Source organism: Drosophila tropicalis, unplaced genomic scaffold (assembly GCF_018151085.1).
Source record: "Drosophila tropicalis isolate 14030-0801.00 unplaced genomic scaffold, ASM1815108v1 contig_878, whole genome shotgun sequence".
Classification (NCBI taxonomy): domain Eukaryota; kingdom Metazoa; phylum Arthropoda; class Insecta; order Diptera; family Drosophilidae; genus Drosophila; species Drosophila tropicalis.
Genome location: NW_027173374.1, coordinates 9,741,517 through 9,764,533, shown reverse-complemented (window position 1 = coordinate 9,764,533; position 23,017 = coordinate 9,741,517). Strand labels below are relative to the sequence as shown.

The 23,017-nt window shown below is 38.5% G+C and overlaps 1 protein-coding gene and 1 long non-coding RNA gene across 2 annotated transcripts; both read left to right on the top strand.

The window, feature by feature from the left end:
• The first annotated feature begins 6,253 nt into the window (after positions 1–6,253).
• pHCl-2 (pH-sensitive chloride channel 2) lies at positions 6,254–8,170 on the top strand. Its single transcript, XM_068300685.1, has 2 exons — positions 6,254–6,522; positions 6,619–8,170. The coding sequence occupies exons 1-2, from the start codon at positions 6,396–6,398 to the stop codon at positions 8,112–8,114; spliced, it is 1,623 nt and encodes a 540-aa protein (XP_068156786.1). The 5' UTR covers positions 6,254–6,395; the 3' UTR covers positions 8,115–8,170.
• Positions 8,171–9,875: 1,705 nt separating this feature from the next.
• On the top strand, positions 9,876–17,985 carry LOC137585721 (uncharacterized). The gene is made up of 3 exons (XR_011033627.1): positions 9,876–9,951; positions 17,446–17,857; positions 17,969–17,985. It is a non-coding gene; the product is annotated as an uncharacterized lncRNA (long non-coding RNA).
• Positions 17,986–23,017: the final 5,032 nt, after the last annotated feature.

The window sequence follows — 23,017 nt, the reverse complement described above, 5'->3', positions numbered from 1 at the left end:
GTTGGGTCCAACGATTCACCAGCAACTAAACGGTTGTTCGCTTGGAGCTGCCTCACTTGGCTCCATGTGGAACGTGTTTTGGTGTGTGTGGATGAATGGATGGTGTTTGGGCCCATGGAGTGCCAGTATGTGAGAGTATTTTGGCGCCAATTGTGTAGAGTTTTTCCAATTGCCGGCTTCACACACCGAGAGAGAGCGAGTGCATCCCACGTGCATTCAAAAGCCGGGTTTATTCTTTCCATCTTTGTATGAAACATTAGATATTCTTATTAATAGAGATAACATTTACAACTCACCCAAGTTTTCGTTAACTAAATTTGTATACAAAATTAATTTTTCTACTTGAAAATTTTAATGTGACTTTACTTTAAAATAAATGTCTATGAATTTTATAATTATACCCTTGCAAAAAGGGTATATTAATTTTGGTCAGAAGTGTGCAACGCATAGAACGAAGCATCTCCGACCATACAAAGTATATATATTCTTGATCAGCTATATCATATAGCTCCCATAGGAACGATTGGTCGAAAACAGTGACTTTTGTTAATAACTTTTGCTTTTAAATTAAACATTTCTTAATTTAATATATATGTTATTCACTGTGCCGAATTTGATAAAGATCGGGTGACTATATCATATGGCTCCCATAGGAACGATCGATGGAAAACAGTGACTTTGGTCAATATCTTCGTTATTTCCTATGATTGTAGGCCTTTCTTTCGCAAGCATAAGCCTTTTTAGATAAAACGTTCTTCCACATTGATGGCTAATAGGTAAGGATAGAGTTACCAAAAAAGTTGCGAGGGTATACAAACTTTGACCCGGTCGAAGTTAGCCCCGGCCCTCTGGTTTATTTTAATATGTTTAGGTAAATATTCCATAGATACTTTAACAAAAAATCTATCTTATGGATACAATTGAAATTATTTACGAATATGTCGAGCAAAACAAAATGCAAAGTGTGTAGACTTGGAGAGCGTCTGCGCATTGCTCTCTCTCTCTCGCCGGCTCTATATATAAATTGCCATCCACATAGCCATCAAATGCAAAGACTCCACCAAAAAACGACTCACACACAAATGGAGTGAAATTTCGTGTGATGGGGGATAGGGGGACGCAACTGCAGCATCTGCTTTACATCATAAATGCCAGCCATACATACATAGTAGATACTTCCAAGTCGAAGATACAAAGATGTGCATTAAGTGTGCTTGTGCCTGTCTATCAAATGGCCATGAAACCGAAAAGAGGAATTTTTCAGAATTAACCATGGAAGATATGTACTCACATACAAACCCATACCAACACATACACTTGGACATACCAATCAAATTATGAGAGATTCCAAAAACTAGGGATTTTCATCATAATTCGCCATAATTTGCCCGCAAATGTGAATCCCACACACACACAAACACACACAGAGATTATCAAGCATTTGGTCATCGTCTATGGAATTTGTGCGCAAAAATATTTATCTACGCTAATTTTGGAGTGTGTGTGTGTGTGTGAGTGTAATAAAACCACAGGAACTATTGCAATGGGCACTGGCAATTTTGTTGTATTGCTCGCGTGCCGATCATCGAGAATCGAACATCTTTGGCAGTCTTTTGCTGCAGTTGAACGCCTTAAAAAATATTTTTGTGTTCTTCATGGAAAACTTTTGGTTACATTGTCCAGTCTGTCGGGTACTGGGACAACGATGACTGGATCTCGATGTGGTTGTGGTTGTGGCTATGGCGTTTGGTTTATGGTTTATGCGCCGCCGTTTTTGGTCTATTAAAATGATTGCAGTATTTACGTAGCGTTTTTCGACCATAATTCGTATTTGCTCATCATCATCATCATTATCATCATCGTCATCCATGGAGCCTTTGTTAGCTGCTCATCTCTCTCTTTTTGTTTTGTTTTTGCATTCAATTCTTTAGCTTACTTTGTATCGTGTTGCCAGAGACCCAACCAGCCCTCAAGCATTTGACCCTTCTGTCTATGGTTTTCTATTGTTTATCTACGACAAGGCAGGCCCAGCCAGGACTGGGCTGTCTCTGCCTCTCCCTCTCTCTCTCTCTCCTTGGACGTTCCTTGGTGCGTTAATATTTCCATGTTATCGCCCAAGGGTTAGCACTGGCGTATTTACAATGATTATTGATCGCTTAATACGAATTTCTATATATTTCTCTTCTGTGTTCGTTCGTGTTTATTTGTGCAGCTTAGAGATATTGTTGGTGTGATATTTTTGGTTTGGTTTGGTTTCGTTTGCCCTAAAAAAGAAAAACAAAATCGTAATGTTTGCTCATAGTCTTTCTTTTTTTCCTGTGTGATCAATTACTGTGATCTGTGTGAAAGTTGATTGCAAAACTTTCAGTTTGATTATGATTATGCTGAGCATATGTCTTCATGTTATTTGCTCGTGATATTTGTATACTTTCCAAGCATTAGCTCACATGATGATTGCATTTGAAGTTTGTTTGTGTATTTGTTATTTGCTTCACTCCCAAAAGTCTTACGAATCCCACAGAAATGAAAAGCAAAAACATAAATTAAATCAAATTGCTACGACAAATTGCAGCCAAGATGGGTAAAACTCAGTAAAAGAAACCCCAAACAAAAGAAAACACTTAATTTGAAATTCAGAAATCAAAAGCCCAGGACAATGAACTGCAAGCAAAACCCAAAAACTGTGCAGACCCTAAATAACCTGTTTAGTGTGGTTATTTTTTTGGTTTTTTGTTCAAACTTCCGTTTGAGACAGAATGAACGCTGCCAATTTTGACAGATTACAAGGCATTAAAAGTGGATTGGGGCCTTGGGGCAATCTTTTGGGTAAGCCACCACCAGCAGCAGTGAGAAGATCTTTAATCAATGGCTTCGAATCAGGCGATGCCATCAACGGAACATTATAAATTCACCCAGGAGCCAACGAATGCAAAGGAGCCATCCTGCTGATTTCAATTACGTGTACCCTATAAGAACAGGGAAAGAGTTTTACCCAAAAATTTATGCGCTGCATGGGTGAAAGCATTCTGAGACTTATGCAACATAAACAACAAAAATAACATCAAATCCGCAGACGACACCAACGATTAAGCACCACAAATCAAAGGCAACGAAAATGTCCCCACCAAGCCGAAAGGAAACCGAGAAAACGAAAACCCGCAAAAAAAAAAAACCACGAAAAGTCAAATGACAAATGCAAAAGCATTAAGAGAAATGAAATGAAGGAAAATGAATAAAACAAACACACACACACACCACACAAAAAATGGAAAGAAAATTGGAAAAAAAAAGTCCAACTAAAAGCAAAACATAAAGTGTTGAATGCTAGCGGAAATCACTTGAAACCGAGAATAAATCAAAAGGAAACAATAATGGCAACCAGAAACAAAGAGAACGCAATGTAACACAAAGTAGAAAATGGCATTTGCCCGGTTTCCGTTCAAAAAAAAAAAGAAAACTAAGGAAAACTGGTGAGAAAAACTGCAGCATATTAAAATCAGATGGCGAATAGGACAAGTGGCAAAAGTTTCAAGCTCAAAACAGTTAAAAATGTGAGAGTAAAATCAAATGCATCATCATCATCATCAGCATCATTGCTATCATCATGAGCATAAACAACAAACAAACAAACAGGACATCATGTCCTTGGCCGACCAGCTGTGTGATTTATATGCCATTGTCAACGTCAACTTCAACTCTCCCTCTCTCTCTCTCTTTATACCATGTGACCAAGTCTGGCCCATGTCTGGACGACTGGACTTAATTGGTGTGTGTGTACATTAGTTACTCGGCACTTTAAGTTCTACAATACAATTTAAGGATAATTCATTTAAATTTTATTTGATAATCCAATTATCTAATATTTAGTGCACCGTGCAAAAAGGAAATTCATCAATTTGTTAAATGCAAACTAAGCAAATTACAATTTCCAGTGTGTATTAAAGCATCCTCAACTAAACAAAGCGTATTAATTAGACCAATTAGTTTAGAAATATTCAACAATCATTTAGTTAAAGAAAATTTAAGAATGCCTACCAAACTTCAACTCAAACACATTGATTATGGTCTCTTAGTTGGCCTAATCTTACGTTTTAATGAACGTTGCCATGGCCATTTAAAGGATTATAATTTTGCATTGCAAAAAAAAAAAAAAAAGAAACTAAACTAAACTTTACTTTGAAAACTTTACAGACAGTTTTTCTGCCATTTTACCTCACAATCGTTTAGTTTCGGTTTTCTTTTCATTGGTTTGGTGTGAGTTTTTTTTTTTGTTGTTTTGCTTTTCACTTTTATTATTTTCATTTCGCCGTGCAGCATTTGAATTCAAATGTGCTTTTAAATCGGCTTAGTTATGCGAGCAGCTTTTATGTTCCAGGCGGCTTAAATTAATGCGCCAGCACGAGTTTTTAGCATGCAAGTCAAAACAAAAACCCCTACGAAAAAAAGGAGAGAAACCCAGGAAAAAGATCGACTGGATGAGAAGGCTAAAAGGTAACAGCATATATGTAGGTACATACATATATTGTATGTATAATGGTGCATAGAAAGGTGCTTAAATTGGTTTAACGCGACTTTACATATTCTGTTGAATGCTTTGTACATCGAAATGATTGAAGTAAATTGATTTTAAGGGCTACAACAGCTGATATTCAACTATAAGTACCTCACCTGGTGAGTGCCCCTCGATTATTAGGGGACTACCACTTCATAATCTAATCTATGACACTCTCACGCCCACTTTTGGTCATAAAATGTTCACACTTTGTCGTCATAATTACCTACACTTAATCGAGACTCGAGTATTTTGCATTAGGTTAGGTTATAAAAGACTCCTTTGAAATTAAAACAAAGAAATCTTGGAAGTTCATAAAAAATCTCTTCCAAGAATCATATTACTCGCCTCTGCCAGGCAGAACTTTTTGGTCTAAGTTGAACTTTAAGCAAGTTCCAGTTGATCAAGGGTCTTAGAAAGTTGTTGATTTTTTAACAATTCGATTTTCTTTGAAATTTGTTTAGACTCTGCTACTAAATATAGTGACAGACCTTCCGAAAATTCCGTATAATTCTTATATCTATCATGAAATTCTTCAACTTATAGATAGATTTGAAATATTGATCTTATACTTGAGTCCAAATTAGAAGTGATAATCTTTGTGTTAACCCTTTTTGGCTAAATAAATAAACTATGACTGAATAATGTCTAAGCAATTACTTTCTATATTGATAAACACAGAAACCTTATAAATTAGGCAGTAATAAGAGCACACACCAAATGCTTGTTCCGAGAAAGACAAAGGCCAACGATTGACAAAAGAGTTGTCCCAAAAGGGAAGAAGGGGCAACTGAACATGTTGTTTGTGAGGGGTGAATGCAGCATCCGCCTCTACATTATATATAGTCACGAATGGAACTTTGTTCTGTGTGTTTGTGGTAATAAACTTTAATGGTTATCTATGAACAAACAACAGAGAATCTCTTGGAATGAATGAACTGAAGTCACACATGACATTCGAAATTCTAGAAATTAAATTATTCAAGTTAGTGCAATGAGATTAGACGGGGCAAAAGAATTTTTAAGAGGCCACTCGCCAACTTCCGCCATAATCTAAATAAGCGGTGAAGTCATATGGCAAAAAGAGACTAACTGCCACCAGTAAGTATTAGAGTCAAGTTAACAATTGAAATCAAATATTTTTTCATTAAATGCCAAAAATAAATTGGCGCTGTTTGGATTTCGCCAGTTGTTTTTTTGACAAGGGGTCATCATCAATTATATGGCAGTGGCAACAAGTGAATAATATACGACAGCAAATTCTTTTCATACTAAAAATAAAACAAAGATAGAAGGGGAAAAAAAACAGCGCCTACGATGGCGTTGGCCACTTAATCAAAATTCAGACATGAGCAAACATTTCGCACAATAGTGATAACAGCAATTAGCCACATTACACGACGCAATGGCAAGTGGCAGAAAAGCCCCCATGCTCTATGGGAACTCTTCGGCCTGAAGCCTCTGGCCTAAGAGCCCTACTTAGGTGGCGATTTGTTGCGATAACAAACGTTTGCGGCTAGCGGGCGGCGGCTGGGCCAGGCCATAAGACAAAATTACCTGAACAAGCTGTCACCGAGAGTGCTTTTTGGCCAATGAATTAAAAGCACATCGTAATTAAAATAAATAAGTTAGCAATAGATACTATTACCAAGAACGAAACGAACATTGGAACGAAGCAACGAAAAGTTGTTAAAGCAAACGGCCCCGAACTTGTCGCGAAATAGTTGAACGAGAAAAGGCCAAGCGGCTGGCCGTGACTACGCAGCGCGCGAAAAACGGAACTTTTAATTTAATTTAATTAGCCAACTTGTGATTAAGTGCAAAAAAAAAAAAAGGAAAAACTATGACTAACAGAAACTTGGGTGGCGCAAGACAAGCCATCATCATGATGATGACGATGATGATCTGTTGCCAAGTGGAATTAATGGCGGCAACAGGACTAGATCTAAAAGGACTTTCATTGAACATAGGTAAGGAGAGATTAAACCTTAAAAGTCCTAGAAATAAAAGACACCATTTTACTTAATAATAATCCTTAAATTTTCTTCCTTTTTCTATCTTTTTAGCCGGCAATGGCAGCATCATTCCAGTGTCCTTAAATAATTCAGAAGCTTACGATCTGATCCTTAATATAACAGAAGTTCCCCTGCCCGACGATTGCCCATCGTTGAAGAATGCCAACACTTTGACACAAACTGAATTAATTGCTCGTCTGACTGACAGTTGTCGATATGATAAGCTCGAGCCACCCATCAATCTAACCGATAATGGTGAAGAACAAAATCCATTGGATGTATATGCCCGTTTCTATATCTATGTGATCAAAAATCTCGACTCGAGTGATATGCAATTTATGGTTCAGGGCTTATTGCAATTTCGTTACTCTGACTCACGTCTGGCCTTCTCCTCCTATGCTCCGAATCGAAAGCAACCCATTATGGGTGAGGGAAGACTGAGGGATTTGATTTGGGTGCCACATGTATTTCTGGCCAATGCCCACAGCTCCAGTGTGCTGGGCACGACAGAGAAAGATGTTGTGACCACTATTTATCCCGATGGAACTGTCCTTATATCCACACGCATTCAGGCCACTCTATACTGTTGGATGAACTTCCAGAAATTTCCATTCGATGAGCAAAAGTGTTCCACCATTTTGGAGAGTTGGATCTATAATACATCGGTGTTGCAACTCCATTGGGAGGACACGAATCCAGTGACATTCGACTCGCAATTGCAGTTGACGGAATACTATTTAATTGGTTCGTTGTACAATGAATCCGTCAGTGTCTCGGATTCCTATACCATGACCCATGGAGCTCTAGTGGGTAACTATAGTACCCTGAGTTTCAGTGTGCTACTCACCAGGGAAGTGGGCTATTATATAATAGATTACTTTCTGCCATCCATTATGATTGTGACCATATCCTGGGTGTCCTTTTGGCTTCAGGCAGATCAAACTCCGGCACGAACCACATTGGGTTGCACCACACTCCTCTCGTTCATTACTCTATCCCTGTCGCAGGAGAATAATCTATCCAAAGTTAGTTATGTAACCATGTCGGAGGTGTGGTTTCTGGTCTGTACCATTTTCATATTTGGCAGCCTGGTGGAGTTTGCCTTTGTGAATACCATCTGGCGAAGGAATAATAATCTGGAGCTAAAGAAACGCACCACCAAATACATTGTGAAATCGACATTTGTGCCCAATTTGAAGCGGAATCGTCGTGGCTACAACCGCAGTAACAGCACCATGAGCACCTGCAGCATGGATAAGGGCAATAATGGTGGCCAGAATAACACAGTTATCACCATTGAGACACCAATTATAATTGGAGGTGGTCTGAGTCGAGAGGATTCGGCCATTAGCCTGGAGGAGAGTGAAAGTAGCCTGGGCTCTGCCTCAACGGCGAGCCTAACCGATAAGGAGAAACCGCCACAAACTTTTGCCACCATGACCCCCAAAGAGGTATCCCTGTGGATAGATCGAAAAATGCGCTTCGTCTTTCCATTGGCTTTCATTATATTTAACGCTCTGTTCTGGACCTTGGTCTATTGTCTGTAAAGGGCAGAACATAAGGTATCTCAGTAGATGGAATGGGGATAAAGCAAAACTGTGATTGCAGCCCGGACTGTGTGTCCTGTTACTATTTCAATATTTCTCAAAAATCTATTATATTTAATTGTAATTTAAATTTAAGTTTTTCTTTGTATTAAATAGTCAGTATTTGGTTTTTAATAAATTATATTTTGATACTCGAATGAAGAAGGCCTTCTTTCGGGGAACAAAAAAGGAGGGCAAAATATCATTTTCAACTCAACACCTACAACTTAAGCCCCACGCACGTACAGAACTGATAAATTTGTGCTTATTAGCTAAGGCAGTCATCGACATCGAACGAGTCTGAAGACTACACAACTTTGGGGAGCGATTCCCCCCTGGCTCCGCCCCTTGGTGAACAAGTTGCCTGGTCCTTGGTCTATTTGTATCAATGAAAGAATCATAATGCCAGCACGCCCAAAAAAAAAAACTCTTGAGAAACGGCACTTGGAACGGTCTTGGACCTGCTGCTTGTCTATCCATTGCTCCTCTAGCTCCTCCAGCAGCTGCCGCTGCTCAATTTTTAATTAATTGGCTATGATGAGACTGTTGAAAAGTCTTGCTTGCTTCTGGTTGGCAGTGCTTGGGAATTGTTTTTAAACTCGCTTGATAAATTAACGGCACATGCAACACGTAAATTGATTTTAAATTGCCAAACAAATGAACTTCAATTCGGCTTGCCATAAAAACCGATCAAGAGAAAAAGGAGCAGCTCTAGAAAGTTGAGCAAATAATTCCTTTAGGTCTTTGTTTTGGCTGTTTTGTAGAATTAATTTCAAGTGTCCATAACTCAGCTCCTCATCGATGCCAGAGAATTGTGGCCCATCAATTATGGACCAATGTCTGGCCACAGATACAATGGCTCTCAAACTGTAAAGTAAGCGAACTTGTTTTCCGACCAGCCACCGCACTGTTTTTGGCCGCGAGGTGTACATAATGAGATGTAATCTGTCAAAATTAAGTGTATCGCAGACCCACAGACCAGACCATGGCCATTGGTCCAGGCCCAAGCCAGACCGAGTGCGAGACCTGAGCCTGCCTCCTTCTACTCCAATGTACCGCACGTCATGCGCCCCGTCTCGTCTCTGCTGGAGGAGGCCAGTTTCAGGCTCAACAAGTTTGTTGAACTCTACAGCGAGGCGAGGGCTGCTCGAGGCATTTAACATAAGGTAAGTCACCCCATATTTATGTAACTAATAAAACGGATGTTCCCATGTCAAGTCATAAGCCTCTAACATATGATAGATGCCCACTGTTGCCCCTTCCCTTCACCTTTACAGTCAGGGAACAGCTGTTTGTTGTGTACTTATCAAACCTCACTCGAGATTTTTGATTTCTCTGCCTACAACACTTTCTTATCGATCGCTGGCAATAATGGGTCAACATGAAAAATCCGAAAAACAAACCCTTCAAAGAGTTCATTTACACTCAGTATATAGGTATTTGCTTAGCTTAACTTCCGAATCGGGACACAGAGGCAGACAGGGAAAACTCTGGGAATCGCTGGGGTCGCTTTCTGCCAAATGAGCTGCATAATAAGCAAGTGCTTCGCTTTATTTAAGTTCGTTCTCATTTCTGTTTTTGTTTTCCTTTTCTCTCGTTTTTTTTTGCACATGAGAATTACAGACATTTTCATTTATTATTATGGTCTGGTCAGCCCCCCAGAAGTGCTCCTCTATAATTTACAGTCACTTGCGTTCATCCGGGGGATCGCGTTCTCCCACACATCCCCCTTAGATGTTGTTGTTGTTGCTGGTGTTTTTGATGCATGAAAATAATGCCGACCGCAAGCGAAAAATGAGTAAGAAAAAATTTATACAAATAAGTAAATTAATATACAGCCAGACATACATATAACAACAAAAACAAAACCGGCAAAAGACAAAGACAATAATGAAAGAAAAAATACAAAAAATGGCACTTAAATGTAATGCATACACTAAAAGTTAGTTGGGCATAAAAAATATATGACCAAACATACATATTTAGGTTTTAACATACCAAAGAAAATATCTGTAAAAGGTTTTTCAATACAGTCTTTGCAGCCTTAATTCAAATAAAAAGATCATTATTCAATGTGAAAAGTAAGCACTTTGGTAAAAACGATTGACTAAGTTTGAGTTTTTATAAAATTAAAGGTTTTTTTGAATACTTTTTTGTTTTTTGTCTCGATTAAAATTATATCTTGGCATGATTTTCAACCGAGATTTAAAATGAAATGAATTGAATAGTCATTTTTGTAATCAAAAGTCTTTGATTAGCGCTCTGATATAGGGGAAGTCCTCTAATATCCTGGTATATGGCTAATCTGGCACTTTATCTAACGAATTATACACTTTCCATCGCTTGAGCTATATGGCTATTTTTGTTAAAGAATGAATCGATATCTAAAAGATGTCTTATAAATAAAACTTCCTGCTTATATATAAAAGTTAAGTAAAGAATAGAGAAAGTAGAACAGGGCATCAACTAAGTCGTATTGTTTTTCATGGCGCGAATGACTATTGAAATTTTATTTTTAGCTTGTGGGAAAATTCTATTTTCAAGAAACGTTCGGCTTAGATTGCCTATCTAAACAGAAACAAGTACACCAAGAACAACAACAACAACAACAACAACAACAACAACTGCAACAAATGCCGACAATGAAACACAACAAGAACAACAACAGCACGAAGATCAGAAAGGAGTTGCAAGAGAGGGCTGTGAGGAAGGGTGAAGCAATGTTTATTGTTGTTAGTTTTGGTTAGCCAATGGTTTGTTTTGTTTTTAAGACTGTTTGTGTTTGGGTTTGGTTCCAGTTCCAGTTTCAATTCCAGTCCAGTCACGCTTTGTGGGCGCTGGTTCAAAAGTCAAGTACGCTTATCCAATTGGACATTGGTAAGGCGTGCGAATGAGCTCAGCCTCTATGTAGAGGCGTGGCAGGGCAATCAATGGCCAGGCATCTTATAACATCTCAGCATCTCGATTTTATGACTAATAGATGCCTTAAATAACTGGCCAATGGCTAATTTGGCCATAGACATGTGCACACATCCACATCCATAGCCATGGCAAAAGGCATTAGCATAAGCGCTGGCCCAGCAGATTAAGTTGCCAGACTGAGGAGAGAACCAAGGACTGTGGACTGAGGGGTACGGGGTACGAGAAGCTGGATACTTGGAAAACTGCATGGCTAATGAGAATATGGAGACGACGTCGTCGTCGTCGTGGCCGGATCCAGCTACTTGGCACAGCTTTGCAACCAAGTTTAGATTTTAGGTATTTACATGCTGCATGCCACAACCTATTAACAAATTGCAAACAAAACTGGCAGACACAGGCCGCACAGTAGCCAGAAGTTGCTACTTGGACTTCGGATTTGGACTTGGGGTTGGGAGTTGCAGAGCTGGAGAGTTGTCAGTGGGCGTGCATACTAAATTACGGTACTAATAAGGAGATGCCTTTACAGCTAATTTAATAGAATTTAAACGCAATGCGTTAATGGCCCAGGCACTTGTGGGGGGTTACCTTGACCCAAGTTGATCTTGACGATGGCGCCGCCCGACGGCAGTCAGGCGATTAGGTGCATGCAACAACATTAACAACAACAACAACAACAAAAACACTAACAACACCATGTTAAGCCTGTGGCGCCTCCAGTTAACCAGAGATTCGAATCATTCACTTGGTTGTTTGCTTGGTTGCCAGTATTAACGGCCCGCAGCATAAAACGTTTTGCACGTTTTTCCAATGAAGCTGCAAAACTGGGCGCCCTGTTCCCCCCTTTGTCTCTTTGCCATCATGTGTTCATAATTAATGAAAATTGCCTCTGCACACTGCAACCAATTTGCAATTAATTGTACAAAAAATGGGGGAAAACGACAACAAAACTTCCTTCACACTCGATTTCGTTCAGTGTTTGGGGGCAAGTTGGAGGAGGGGAAAGGCGTACATATCGTTTATTTTTTCATATTTTGGGCCAAATAAGTACCTAGCTTTTCCACCAATGGCACCATGTGACAGCAACTGTCCAGTCATTGGTTTTATTAATTAGTATCTGGTTATCTGCCCATGGCGCATTCGATTCATACATTTGTCACACAGATATAGATAAACTTTTGTCTATATATATATGTATGTATAATCGTGGGTGCGCCCGCAACGTCAAAAGATCTTATCGAGAAATGTTGCGGACACTACACGACATTATCTCAACATGAACTAAGTCGCCAATTTTCCAACCAACTTGGATGTGAATGATATAATGTGGCGCTCATCTCTAATTTACGATTGCCATCACGAATAAGAGATATGTTTTTGTTTCTTTGTTCTGTAGAAGTACCCACAAATTAACTCATGACATCAATATATGCATGGAGGAATCATTTTTTTGGCATTAGGTGTGGGCATGAGTTAGTTGTGGAAGTTGGCGCCATAACCAAATGCAGAAGCTGAAGCGGCAGCGAATCATGTTAGATGATTATCTACCAACTACATAGAACCATTTCAACCTGCTGCTGCTGCTATCGCCCCAGAAACACTGACAACAAGCGGCTTGGATTTACTTAAATAAGTGAAAATCATTTACCAACAACGTCAGCAACTAAACGAGAATCATCTGAAAACTGTGTGATTCTAGCCAAAATGAAATGAAAAAGATTTTGTTATGGGTATTAAACAAGATTTGGCTACAAAACAAAATGATTTACCATTTCTATGAAGGTACAAAAAACCCTTAATCCATAAGTAATCTAAATTCAGAATACTAAAAGGAATGAAAAAAGTTACCTCAAGTTAGGAAATGTAATTTTGTAGTGACAAAGAACTTAAAAATTCTTCGTTTTCAAAATTTGTTTTAGTAACTGAAGGAACTATATATCCCAAAGTGTATCTATGTACTATATTGAAAACCAAGCACTTCAGCACATGATGATATAATGGTCCACTTAGTTTCCCTTGTTTCGTTGAGGATTTTGATTTAGAATGAAGTCTTGTCAGTGATTTTTGGTAGCTTTCTAAAAACTTTTCAATGGAGTCACTTTGTGGTAGTTTCTTTATGAATGATTTTAGATGCCTTGGCAAGTCTTGGATTCTCATGAGCTTCCCTTCTGCTTTGGGGGCTGTTGCCTTTCAGTTTCGCTTGCCGCAACAAAACTTTTGCAGCAACTTGGCAACTGCAACTTGGCCATTACTTCCACTAAAGAAATTAAACATCACAGACACACACAAACGTTCACTGTGCCGGGGCACAGAAAGCAACATGAAAAAAATTAGTTAAAAGATAAACATGGCACGCCAAGAAGAGCGCAGACAAAGCCAAAGCCATTGCCAAAGAGGAAGGACTTCAGAGACAGGGAGCGTGGGGGGATGGGATCTTTGTCGTGCTGCTTTCAGCTTTGTCTTGATTATTATGTGGGGGTAAAGCAGCCCAAAATAAGATACTTGCTGTGCACATCCAATGCGAATATTTTCTCTATTCCTGGCAACTTTGTTGCACTCCCAGACCCAGTTCCAGTCCCATTCGTGAAGTGGCATGGAGTGGAGAGTCCAGACGGAGACAGCCGAGTCTCATCTCATGTTGCACAATGGCCCAGCGAAAATAATTGCTTAAAGCGCATTTTAAATATGACCAAAAAACGAAAAAAAAAAAATGAAACTCTAAAACACCAAAGCATCATACTTACATACGTTTTTGAGGAATCATGGGGCCTTGGCTAATTAAATACAAACACGTGCCCACATAACTCAAACTTAAGTGCATGGACCTAGAACGTGAAGTGTGGAGCTGTAGATGGAGATGGAGCTGGAGTCTCTTGTACTAAACATATATTTTCGCGTTGCTCCAAAATGTGTTCTCAAGTCGCACAAAGAGCGTGTTGTCTGTGAACATTTTTGTCGCTGTTTTAATTAAATTCATAAATCAGCACCCAGCCAGAGAAGGCAAAAGACTTTTGGAATTCAACAGAAACACAACGGGGGTAGAGAGAGAGAGAGAGAAAAATACAGAAATATGCTTTTGTTTATCTTGAAATTACGATAACCTTGCAATGATTTCTGTGGAAAATCATAGAGTCTATGGCGGCGGCGACGACGGCGTCTACATTTTCCCAGAGAATTGTCCACTTGAAGTGACAAGCTGCCTCAGCGGAAACTGAAGCTCTTGAAATGCGAGAGCTTGCCTCATAATTTGTCTTAATTGAATGCAAAAGAGGACCCCAGGATGGAGGAAGAGCAAAGTAAGTTCGAGGTGGTAAAGAAGCCAAAGACTTTGTCTGGCTCTGTAGATGAATGTCAATACCAGCAAAATATTTGCTTTTCATTGTTCATGCAAATGCAAACGTAGACAACGTTCTTGTTGATAAGGAAAGGCAAAGTGGGGGGGAGTCTGCTGCTGTTGCCTCCCCGCGTTGCGTCTTCAACTTTTCACTTCATAATGGAAAGTTGCGAAAATATTTTGATTAGTTTGTGTCTTCATCTCCATCTCTCCATCTTCTCCTCTCACTGCGTCTCCTGTCTATTGTGGACTCGAAACTCCGTTTTTGACTCTGGAGCTTCTCAAGCTAAAATAATTAGTCTACTGAGAGCATTGTTTGTTTGCACTTGCCACCAAAAAGATGAAAAAAAAAACAAACTTTTCTGTCTATGAACGCGCACTTTTTGGGTCTGTTTAATTTTCATAGAAGTTGGCAGTAGCCGTCATCGTGATCAGCTTCATTTATTTGCTTTTGGTTTCAAGCAGCTACTAGGTAAAAGTCTCTTAAAGCAGCGAAACTAATTTACCACATGCCAAGTCATTTCCCTAAGCCAGTCATAAATCCGTTGGATATACATACAACTAAAATCTAAACATCATTATAATTTCATAATACAGTCTGCAGTGAAATCTCTTACTTTATGGTTAAAATTTACATTCACAATAAATAAGTTGTTAAATAGATAGTTATTTGTTATGTTCTACAACAGTCTTGGCCATATTAATCTAGCCAAATAATTACCATGATCAAACAACAACTTAGCCAAAGCCGGCAACATATTTAAGGCTAGCAACATAAATCTATCTTTTAATAAGTTATTTAAAAGTTATATTAAAGATTCCACTAATAAAACCAAGTGTTAAAACAGACTGTTAAAGTAAGCCATACTTTTTAAAAGGAGTTCGATTTTCGGTATATAAGTTCACCGTAAAAGTAGACATATCCTTTCAAACCATTTAAGCGAACGTTATCGCAATATAATATTCCAAATCTAAAAAGTTTTAAAATAGTAAAACAATTGGCAGACCTTTGATAACCAATTGATTACCCAAACGACAAAGCCCTCCATGTGCCCAGTTTTACGTGACTATAAGAATAAGAGGCACCGAAAGGTCTGAAATGTGATTGAAATTATTGCCAATTCATAAAAAAGAACCCATAAAGAACTTTTTACCCACATAAAACGTATACTTGATTGGAATACGATAGCTAAAAACCAAAAGAAAATGATGACAAAAGTTGGCCAACAAATTATGAAAGAATTAATGAACGAATGTTGGCTAGGTGAATCCCCACTCACTTAGATTCACCTACACACACACACACACACACACACGTAAATTTGAAAACTCTGTCGACCACAAAAACCGAATCACTTCTGAAATTTCAACTTGTTTCTCATCCATGAATTTAAATGACTCAAACTTTGTTAGCCGCAGAGCAACAAGCACGCAATGAGACCATGGAGACGCATTAGGGTACATGGACACGTGGCACCACACTCTGTGGCCTGATCTCAGCTGTTAATGGCAACAGTTGTCAAGCATACGAACCGGCAACAAATAAATAAAAGGTGGCCAAAATGTACGTGTAACAACAAATGTATGTACTTTACTTTCGGTGCTGGCTAAGTAAGTATGCACATAAATAAATGTTGCCAAAAATACAAAAAGGAAATCAGAGAGCACAAATAATTGAGGGAAATTCAACTGACTGCCAAGCACTGGCACATGTTCTATATACATACATTCTGTGTGCAAGTTTCAAGTGTTTTAAGCTAGCAAAATGAGTGGCGCCTTTCAGAACAGAACGAAACAGAAAGGGTGAAAAAGTGGGCGGTTGAGTGAATGGGGCACGTCTAAACCAACAGATGCATATGTGGCATAAATTGCAATTGAGCTGGCAAAATGTGTAATGAGGCAGCTGAGAGACAGAAGAGAGACTGGCAAATTTTGTTAGAACAAATTTTGTGTGGAAACGAAATGAGGCCAAGTCGCACTTGCCTCATGCCACAAACACCAGCAGCAGCGTCAACTCATTATGCATTAATGATGCTCAAAATAAAGAAAAAAGTTGAAAGAAAGAGCACCAGAAGAGAAATGCTGCGTCGGCCTAGTAATCAAAAACAAAGCTTTCAAATTAATCATGCGACCCGTTGGACACTTTATATTAAATGAACTGTGCTTTAAATGCCATTTCTCATTTTAAAGTCAACAAAAAGGCCATGCCGAACCCCAACTTAACGAAAAGAAAACAACTTCAAAAAACTCATATTAGGGCGTGGCACTTGTCTCCAAAGTTAAAGTCAAGTGATGAACTTGAACAAAAAGAAGAACTTGAACACATATAAATACAGACTTATTGGTTTATACTCTACTTTTAATAGATATTATAATGATTAGTTCCAAAACTAAGTATTAGACTAGTTAGACAATGCAAACAAACATCTAATCACAATGTTTAAATATATGTATGTATATTATTATTGATCGATGTCAAGCAATGATAATAAGTTTCATATACCCTTTCCTCAATTCGTAGTGTACGATAAACGTGCAGCACATGACTGTCGCTTTTTGAGACAGAGTTTGTCTTACACTTGTCTATGCCAACGAAGCATTCTTAACTTGTTGGACAAAAAACTTTTTCAATAAGCCGCATTTCTTTATGCAAGTGGCTACAAAGTTTTTCACAGTGCAACCTTTTAAGTTAATAAGACCAATTTCCTCTCACCCAGCGAGGGGTTGATTTGGTTTTGATGTCAAATTCTAAGCACTTTGCCATATACTTGTTTGGCCAATAGCATGGATCTATGTTTGTGTGTGTGTGTGTGTTTGTGCACATGTGCTTGGCCATCAATCAATAATAATATACAACGCCTGCTTAGGTGAGTGACAACAACTAAAGCGTGTTGTCATGTCAAATTGTTTATAATCATTTTTTATGGCAAATGTGTCAATGGCCTCCGTTGCCGTCATTCAATCAATCTCAGTGAGCCAATTGATTTCAATTCAAAAATTTTGTTCTTCCTTCTTCTTTTTTGTTTGTTCCTTTTGCAGATTGCAATCGCAGCTGGCCCTGACAATGAAGATAAAGAGCGACGACGACGATGATGATGATGATGATGATGATAATGATCATGTTACTGCTTCTGTGACGCTGTTCCTTTTCCATACTCGCATTCATATTCACATCCACACGTAACTGCAATTTGGTTACTCGCCCCAGGGGCACAATATTAATGAGTGGCAGCATGCAAAGCAAATGCAGGAGGAGAATTGGCCACCAACTTGTTTGCAGCTCGTACGTAGCACAGTAGCTACCTTGCCTCGTCCGTGAATTGGAGTCCACTCCACTCCTAATGACTGCTATTACATTTATCGTCTCGGCCATTACAATAAAATAAGCAGGAATTTAGCAATTATCCAATTTGAGAGTTACAACAAATCAGTATCGGAAATTCAAGCCAAAGTGAGATAGTGAGACGCGGTTGGTCTATTTGGCAGATTGTTAACTAGGTCACTGCTTGCCTATCGCTCGGTTTCCATGTGGAATGATAATAATTTTTCAATTCTTTTTCAGCATCAGAGACAAAGGACCTAACTCAGAGAAGGGATATTGCATCCTCTTTGTGTTTCAGTTTACAAAGTCCTGACACTTATCCCACATATACATAGAGCACTAGTTAGTCTGAGTGTTTTGGTGTATGCCTCATCGAATTGATGAAAACGAACTCCTGCTGTCGTTTGCTTTTGAGCCTTTGAGAGGCAAACGCATATCCTGTTGGCTGGCACAAACCTTTTGTGTTCGCTTCAACATTTCTGTGTAACATAGTGGCCAATATTTCATTATGATTGCTGACACTAAAAGCCACATCAATGCTGCAGCTCCACGTTGCCTTTGTGTGTGTTTGGTCGGCTCCCTCTGACCTCCTGCTCCTCCCGTGCTAAATGGTGGGGCTTAAAACTCAATTTATTTCCTTTTTTGAGTGCTGCTGAGTCAACGGTTGGCCGGATCTGCAATTAATTTACCTTTTGAGTATGACAACAAAAACTTTGAAAAATTCTTAAAAACTCGGCCGATTTTCATCCATGTTTTAACTTTCATATTGGAAACGGATCTTCTTTCTTGGATTATCATCCTGAAAACTTATATATGCTTCGGTCTACAAATTGCTAAGGAACCCTCGCTGTCTGAATCCGGCACTGGACATTGCCACGCACATTTCAGTTTCTTTTTTTCAATACTCAATTTCCAAATAAGAATTAAAATAAACATTAATGCAAAAATTTATTCTCCAATAACAATAATTCAGCATAAAAATTTAGCAGAAATATGTTCTGATCAGTGGCGTAACTTTAAGGGGTAAAATATAAGAGTATCAACATTCAGAAATATTTAAAATTTTAGTCTACGAAAACTACTAAAGTGCAATTCTGTACTTAAGTTTCTCATTTAAACATAATTTTGATTTATAAATTCACTTTTCGGTTTAAATTCGAAGAATTTTTGGAATGTTAAGAGAATTTTATTGATTTGATCTTATTTTTATGCAAAAGGCAGTTCATCTCTCTCTCTCCTTCTTTCTTACGCTGCCGCTGCAACTCGTTCACTCTCACCCACATACGCACATGCAAATTCTTTCTCTTCCCATTGCCCACTCTCCCATACGCAAACTCTCTCTATCATCACCAACTTCCGTTCTCTAGCTGCAACTCCCACTCACATGCTAGAGCGAGGGAGTGAGAGTATTTAAGCGGAAGAGCGATAGAAGACAGAACGGTTCGTGCACTTTCTCTCATTCTTTGCTGCGCCTATAAAAGAAGCTGCAGCTGAGGGGGGGTCGCATACGCTGGGATTGCATTGCCCCGTTCGGTTGACGGCGCGCCCCCTGTGGCAGTTGCTTAATATCAATTGACTTGTTGATCATGGATTGGGTAAGTAAATAATAATTATTATACCATACACCCATAGGGTGAAATGGTATATTAAAGTCGCCAAAATGTATGTAACAGGCAGAAGGAAGCTTCTCCGACCCTATAAAGTATATATATTCTTGATCAGGATGAATAGCCGAGTCGATCTAGCCATGTCCGTCTGTCCGTCCGTCCGTCCGTATGAACACGCAGATCTCGGAAACTATAAGAGCTAGAGCCACCAAATTTGGTATGTATACTCGTGTAGTATGCACATGTTCAGAGTTAATTGGAATTTCGGCCACGCCCCCTTACGCCCCCAGGAATCACATAAAACTGTTTTTCTTAAAAAGTATAACAGCTAGAGACATCAAATTTGGTTTATATACTCGTTTAGTTGGCGCGCAGAAACTAATTGTTTAAACTTTTTGCCACGCCCCCTTCCGCCCCCGGAATTTACATAAAACTGATTTTCTTAAAAACTATGACAGCTACCGACATAAAATTTGGTATGCAGACTAGTTTAATAGACGCGCAGAAACTGGCTATTTAAAAATTTTGCCACGCCCACTTCCGCCCCCGCAAATCAAACAAAACTGATTTTATCAAAAACAAACAAAGCTAAAGTCACCAAATTTAGTATGTATACTGGCTTAGTATGCGCGCAGAGTATATATATTTTCATATTTTGCCACGCCCACTTCCGCCTCCATAATTAAGAAAAAACCGATTTCCTCCTGTAGTTTTTTGACCATCGCATTCAAATTCGGCAGACTAATTAATCTTATTTATTTCTACAAAACTACCAAATTTTATTGAAATCGGACTAGAAACATGCAAAATATGCGTATGAACGTATTTTACTAAGCGGTCCACAAGGCCAGAATTGGCCGTTGGCTAGTGGCGGCGCTAGAGTGCTCGTGTGTTCGTAGAGTGAGCGAGATAGCACATACTATGAAACATGTAAAAACAATTTAATAGACATACATATGTACATTTGGTTTTCGAAATTTAAAAAAATTTGTTTCACCTGGTGTATGGTATACCCGAGTCGACGAGTCGACTTACTTGCTTCATTTTATTTTTAAAAATATCTGCAGATTTGCCCCCCAAAAAAATTTACATTTACCTACGCTACTGATTGTATAAAATTCAAACGGCAAACGAATAACTGCTAAATCAGCATCTCTTAAAAAAATATACATACATACATAACGCCAATACAAACAAAAACTTTGCTCTTTAAATAAATATAAACAAATAAAGTGAATTAATTATGGCGAATTCTTTAGGGAATATCTTTTGATTTTCTTTTTTCAACAAAAAGTAAATAATTACTGATAGTTTATATTAGTTTTTCGGTTTGAAGTACAATTCGAAGATTAAACATTTCTCTTTTGGGTGATAATCTAAATTTCAAGTCTCTTCTTTCTGTGCGATATGTGGAGATGCTCAGTGCTGATATATATCGTGTCACATACTCGCTTATACATAAATGGGTAAAGACATGACCCTTAAACGAATGTGTCCTCTGCTTTTGTGACGTGATGACATGGCCATAAAACTCACTGTTGGCCACAGCTCATAGAATATATATGAAGCATTTCCAGTGTTTCTCCACTTGGTGGCTCACTTGGACACTTGCCAATATGATGACAGAAAAACAAGCAAATATGAAATATACAACGAGTGCCAAAATATTGTCATAAACCTGGACGTTGGGGGGTTCAGGGAAACGCTCTTTAAAGTGCGATAAAACGTTTAAGCGCATCGCACAATTTATGGCCATTGATAAGGAAAGACACTGACAACGACAACAAATTGGAGGACAGTCTCAGTCGGGTTGTGTATCGTAAATAATCTTTAAATATTTATGAATGCCCATAAATTGAGTGATAGGCCCAGGAGAGGTTGCGGGAGCGTTGAAAGACTAGTTCGAATGGTTAATTAGAATGGCAATTTCTAGTTGACAATTGAGGCAGCCAATTGCCTGAAATCATGGTCTAGTCAAAAACAACTCAATCAATGACTTCAGAAGCAAATGTCATTCATTAAACTGAAACTGGACAAGGCAGAGCATAGCGAACATCGACTCCAAGGCATAACCAGGAAGAGAAGAACAGTAATAGAACAGAACTAACCAGCCAAACTGAAGAGCACGACAAAACTGTAACAAGGAACTCCTCCTCAGTCCCCCATTCCCCGAAGTGGGTCTACTCTCCTTGTGTGCAACAGGCAGCTGCTTGTTGAGCAACTTTCTAAATGAACGCTCTATAAATCACGACCCGGGTACAAGTTTCTTGCTGCTAGTGCCATGTCCGTGGCTACCAGAACCAAAATTAATTTAGTCATAGCACTGGACACTTGCTAGATTAATGGTCGACATTTCGAAAGTCCAGATCTAGGGAACTAGCCAGACAGATTTACCCCTCGTCGCCTCGTTCTGTCCCTTATTCCACTCCAAGACCAAAATCAATGAAGCGCGCAATTTGGTTTTGGTTTTCCTTTTTTTTTTTTGTTTTGAGAGGGCGTGGGCGACATCTTCAACTTGACTTTAAGGCCCACGTGCCTACCCATTTGGCCCCCATACAAAAAGAAGGCAGAAAGAAAACAGCAAACGCGAAGAACTTAAATTTTTTATTCATGGCCAACAATGCGGAAACTGCAGCAGCAAAACGAAAACAAAAGAAAATTCACTGGCAGAAATTTGCATTTTTTGGTTACAGGAGTAAAAATTCTGTTCATTTCTTTTCTGTTCATGATGCGGGCTTATTGTGCCTTTACCGCTTTAAACATGCTGCTGCGGTTATGGACATAAAAACAGCAACAACAACAACAACAACTACAAAACTGCATTACCAAGTAGAGTTTCTGTTTCTTTTACCTTGCATATTTTAACGGCAATTTTGATTATTTCCAGCATCATCATCGTCATCTCCTTCTTCATCATCATCATTGCACACCTTGGCCGCATTTTCTCTTAAATATTTTTCATTAAAATAATTTCCTTTTAAATTTGCTCATCAATAATAAAGTGCACAAATATGTATGGATCTGTGGCATTGAGATTGCATTGCAATTGATATGCAATTACATTTAATTATATTTTACTTCATTAACTTTATGCCAATTCAATTTCAATTGATAAATGCATGCAAATGCATTGCATTTTCATTTAAATGCATTTTTAACAAATTTATTTTCAGACAGTTGCAAAAATCAAAAGCTTAAAACAATATTAAAATGATAAACATTTCTTTGAAGTTTCAATTCAAATTCAAACCTTTTAACCCTCTTCTTAAGTCTATTCAATTTTGCTAAAGTTTTAATTTATGATAGTTTAATTTGATGGCTTAAATTCATAAGTTGAGCTCATTTTGGAACCCATTAAAGATATGATATTTGAAGTTGATTCTTTGGCAAGCTGTGATTTATGTGATATCAAGCCATTTGTTTGCCAACTCGAGTTCGATCATTTAGCCATCATTTAACCCTCTTACCCCTTAAAGAAATTTCTTACATATTTCATTTATGGGCATAATAATACTTGGCAAACGATATTCGACCCCATGACGTCTCCACATAGATAATGAAAGTTTTGATACTAAAGCTTTTTATTACCCTAGTATTATTAGTGCTTCTTAAGAAAGTTAGTAAAAACTTTTGATAAACTAACCTGGCCACTATCTTATCACTTGGTTTACCCATCTAATTA

Coding starts and splice junctions, on each gene's coding strand:
- pHCl-2 (XM_068300685.1), top strand. CDS start 6,396: ATGACTAACAGAAACTTGGGTGGCGCAAGACAAGCCATCATCATGATG. Junction 6,523..6,618: donor AGGACTTTCATTGAACATAG/GTAAGGAGAGAT, acceptor CTATCTTTTTAG/CCGGCAATGGCAGCATCATT.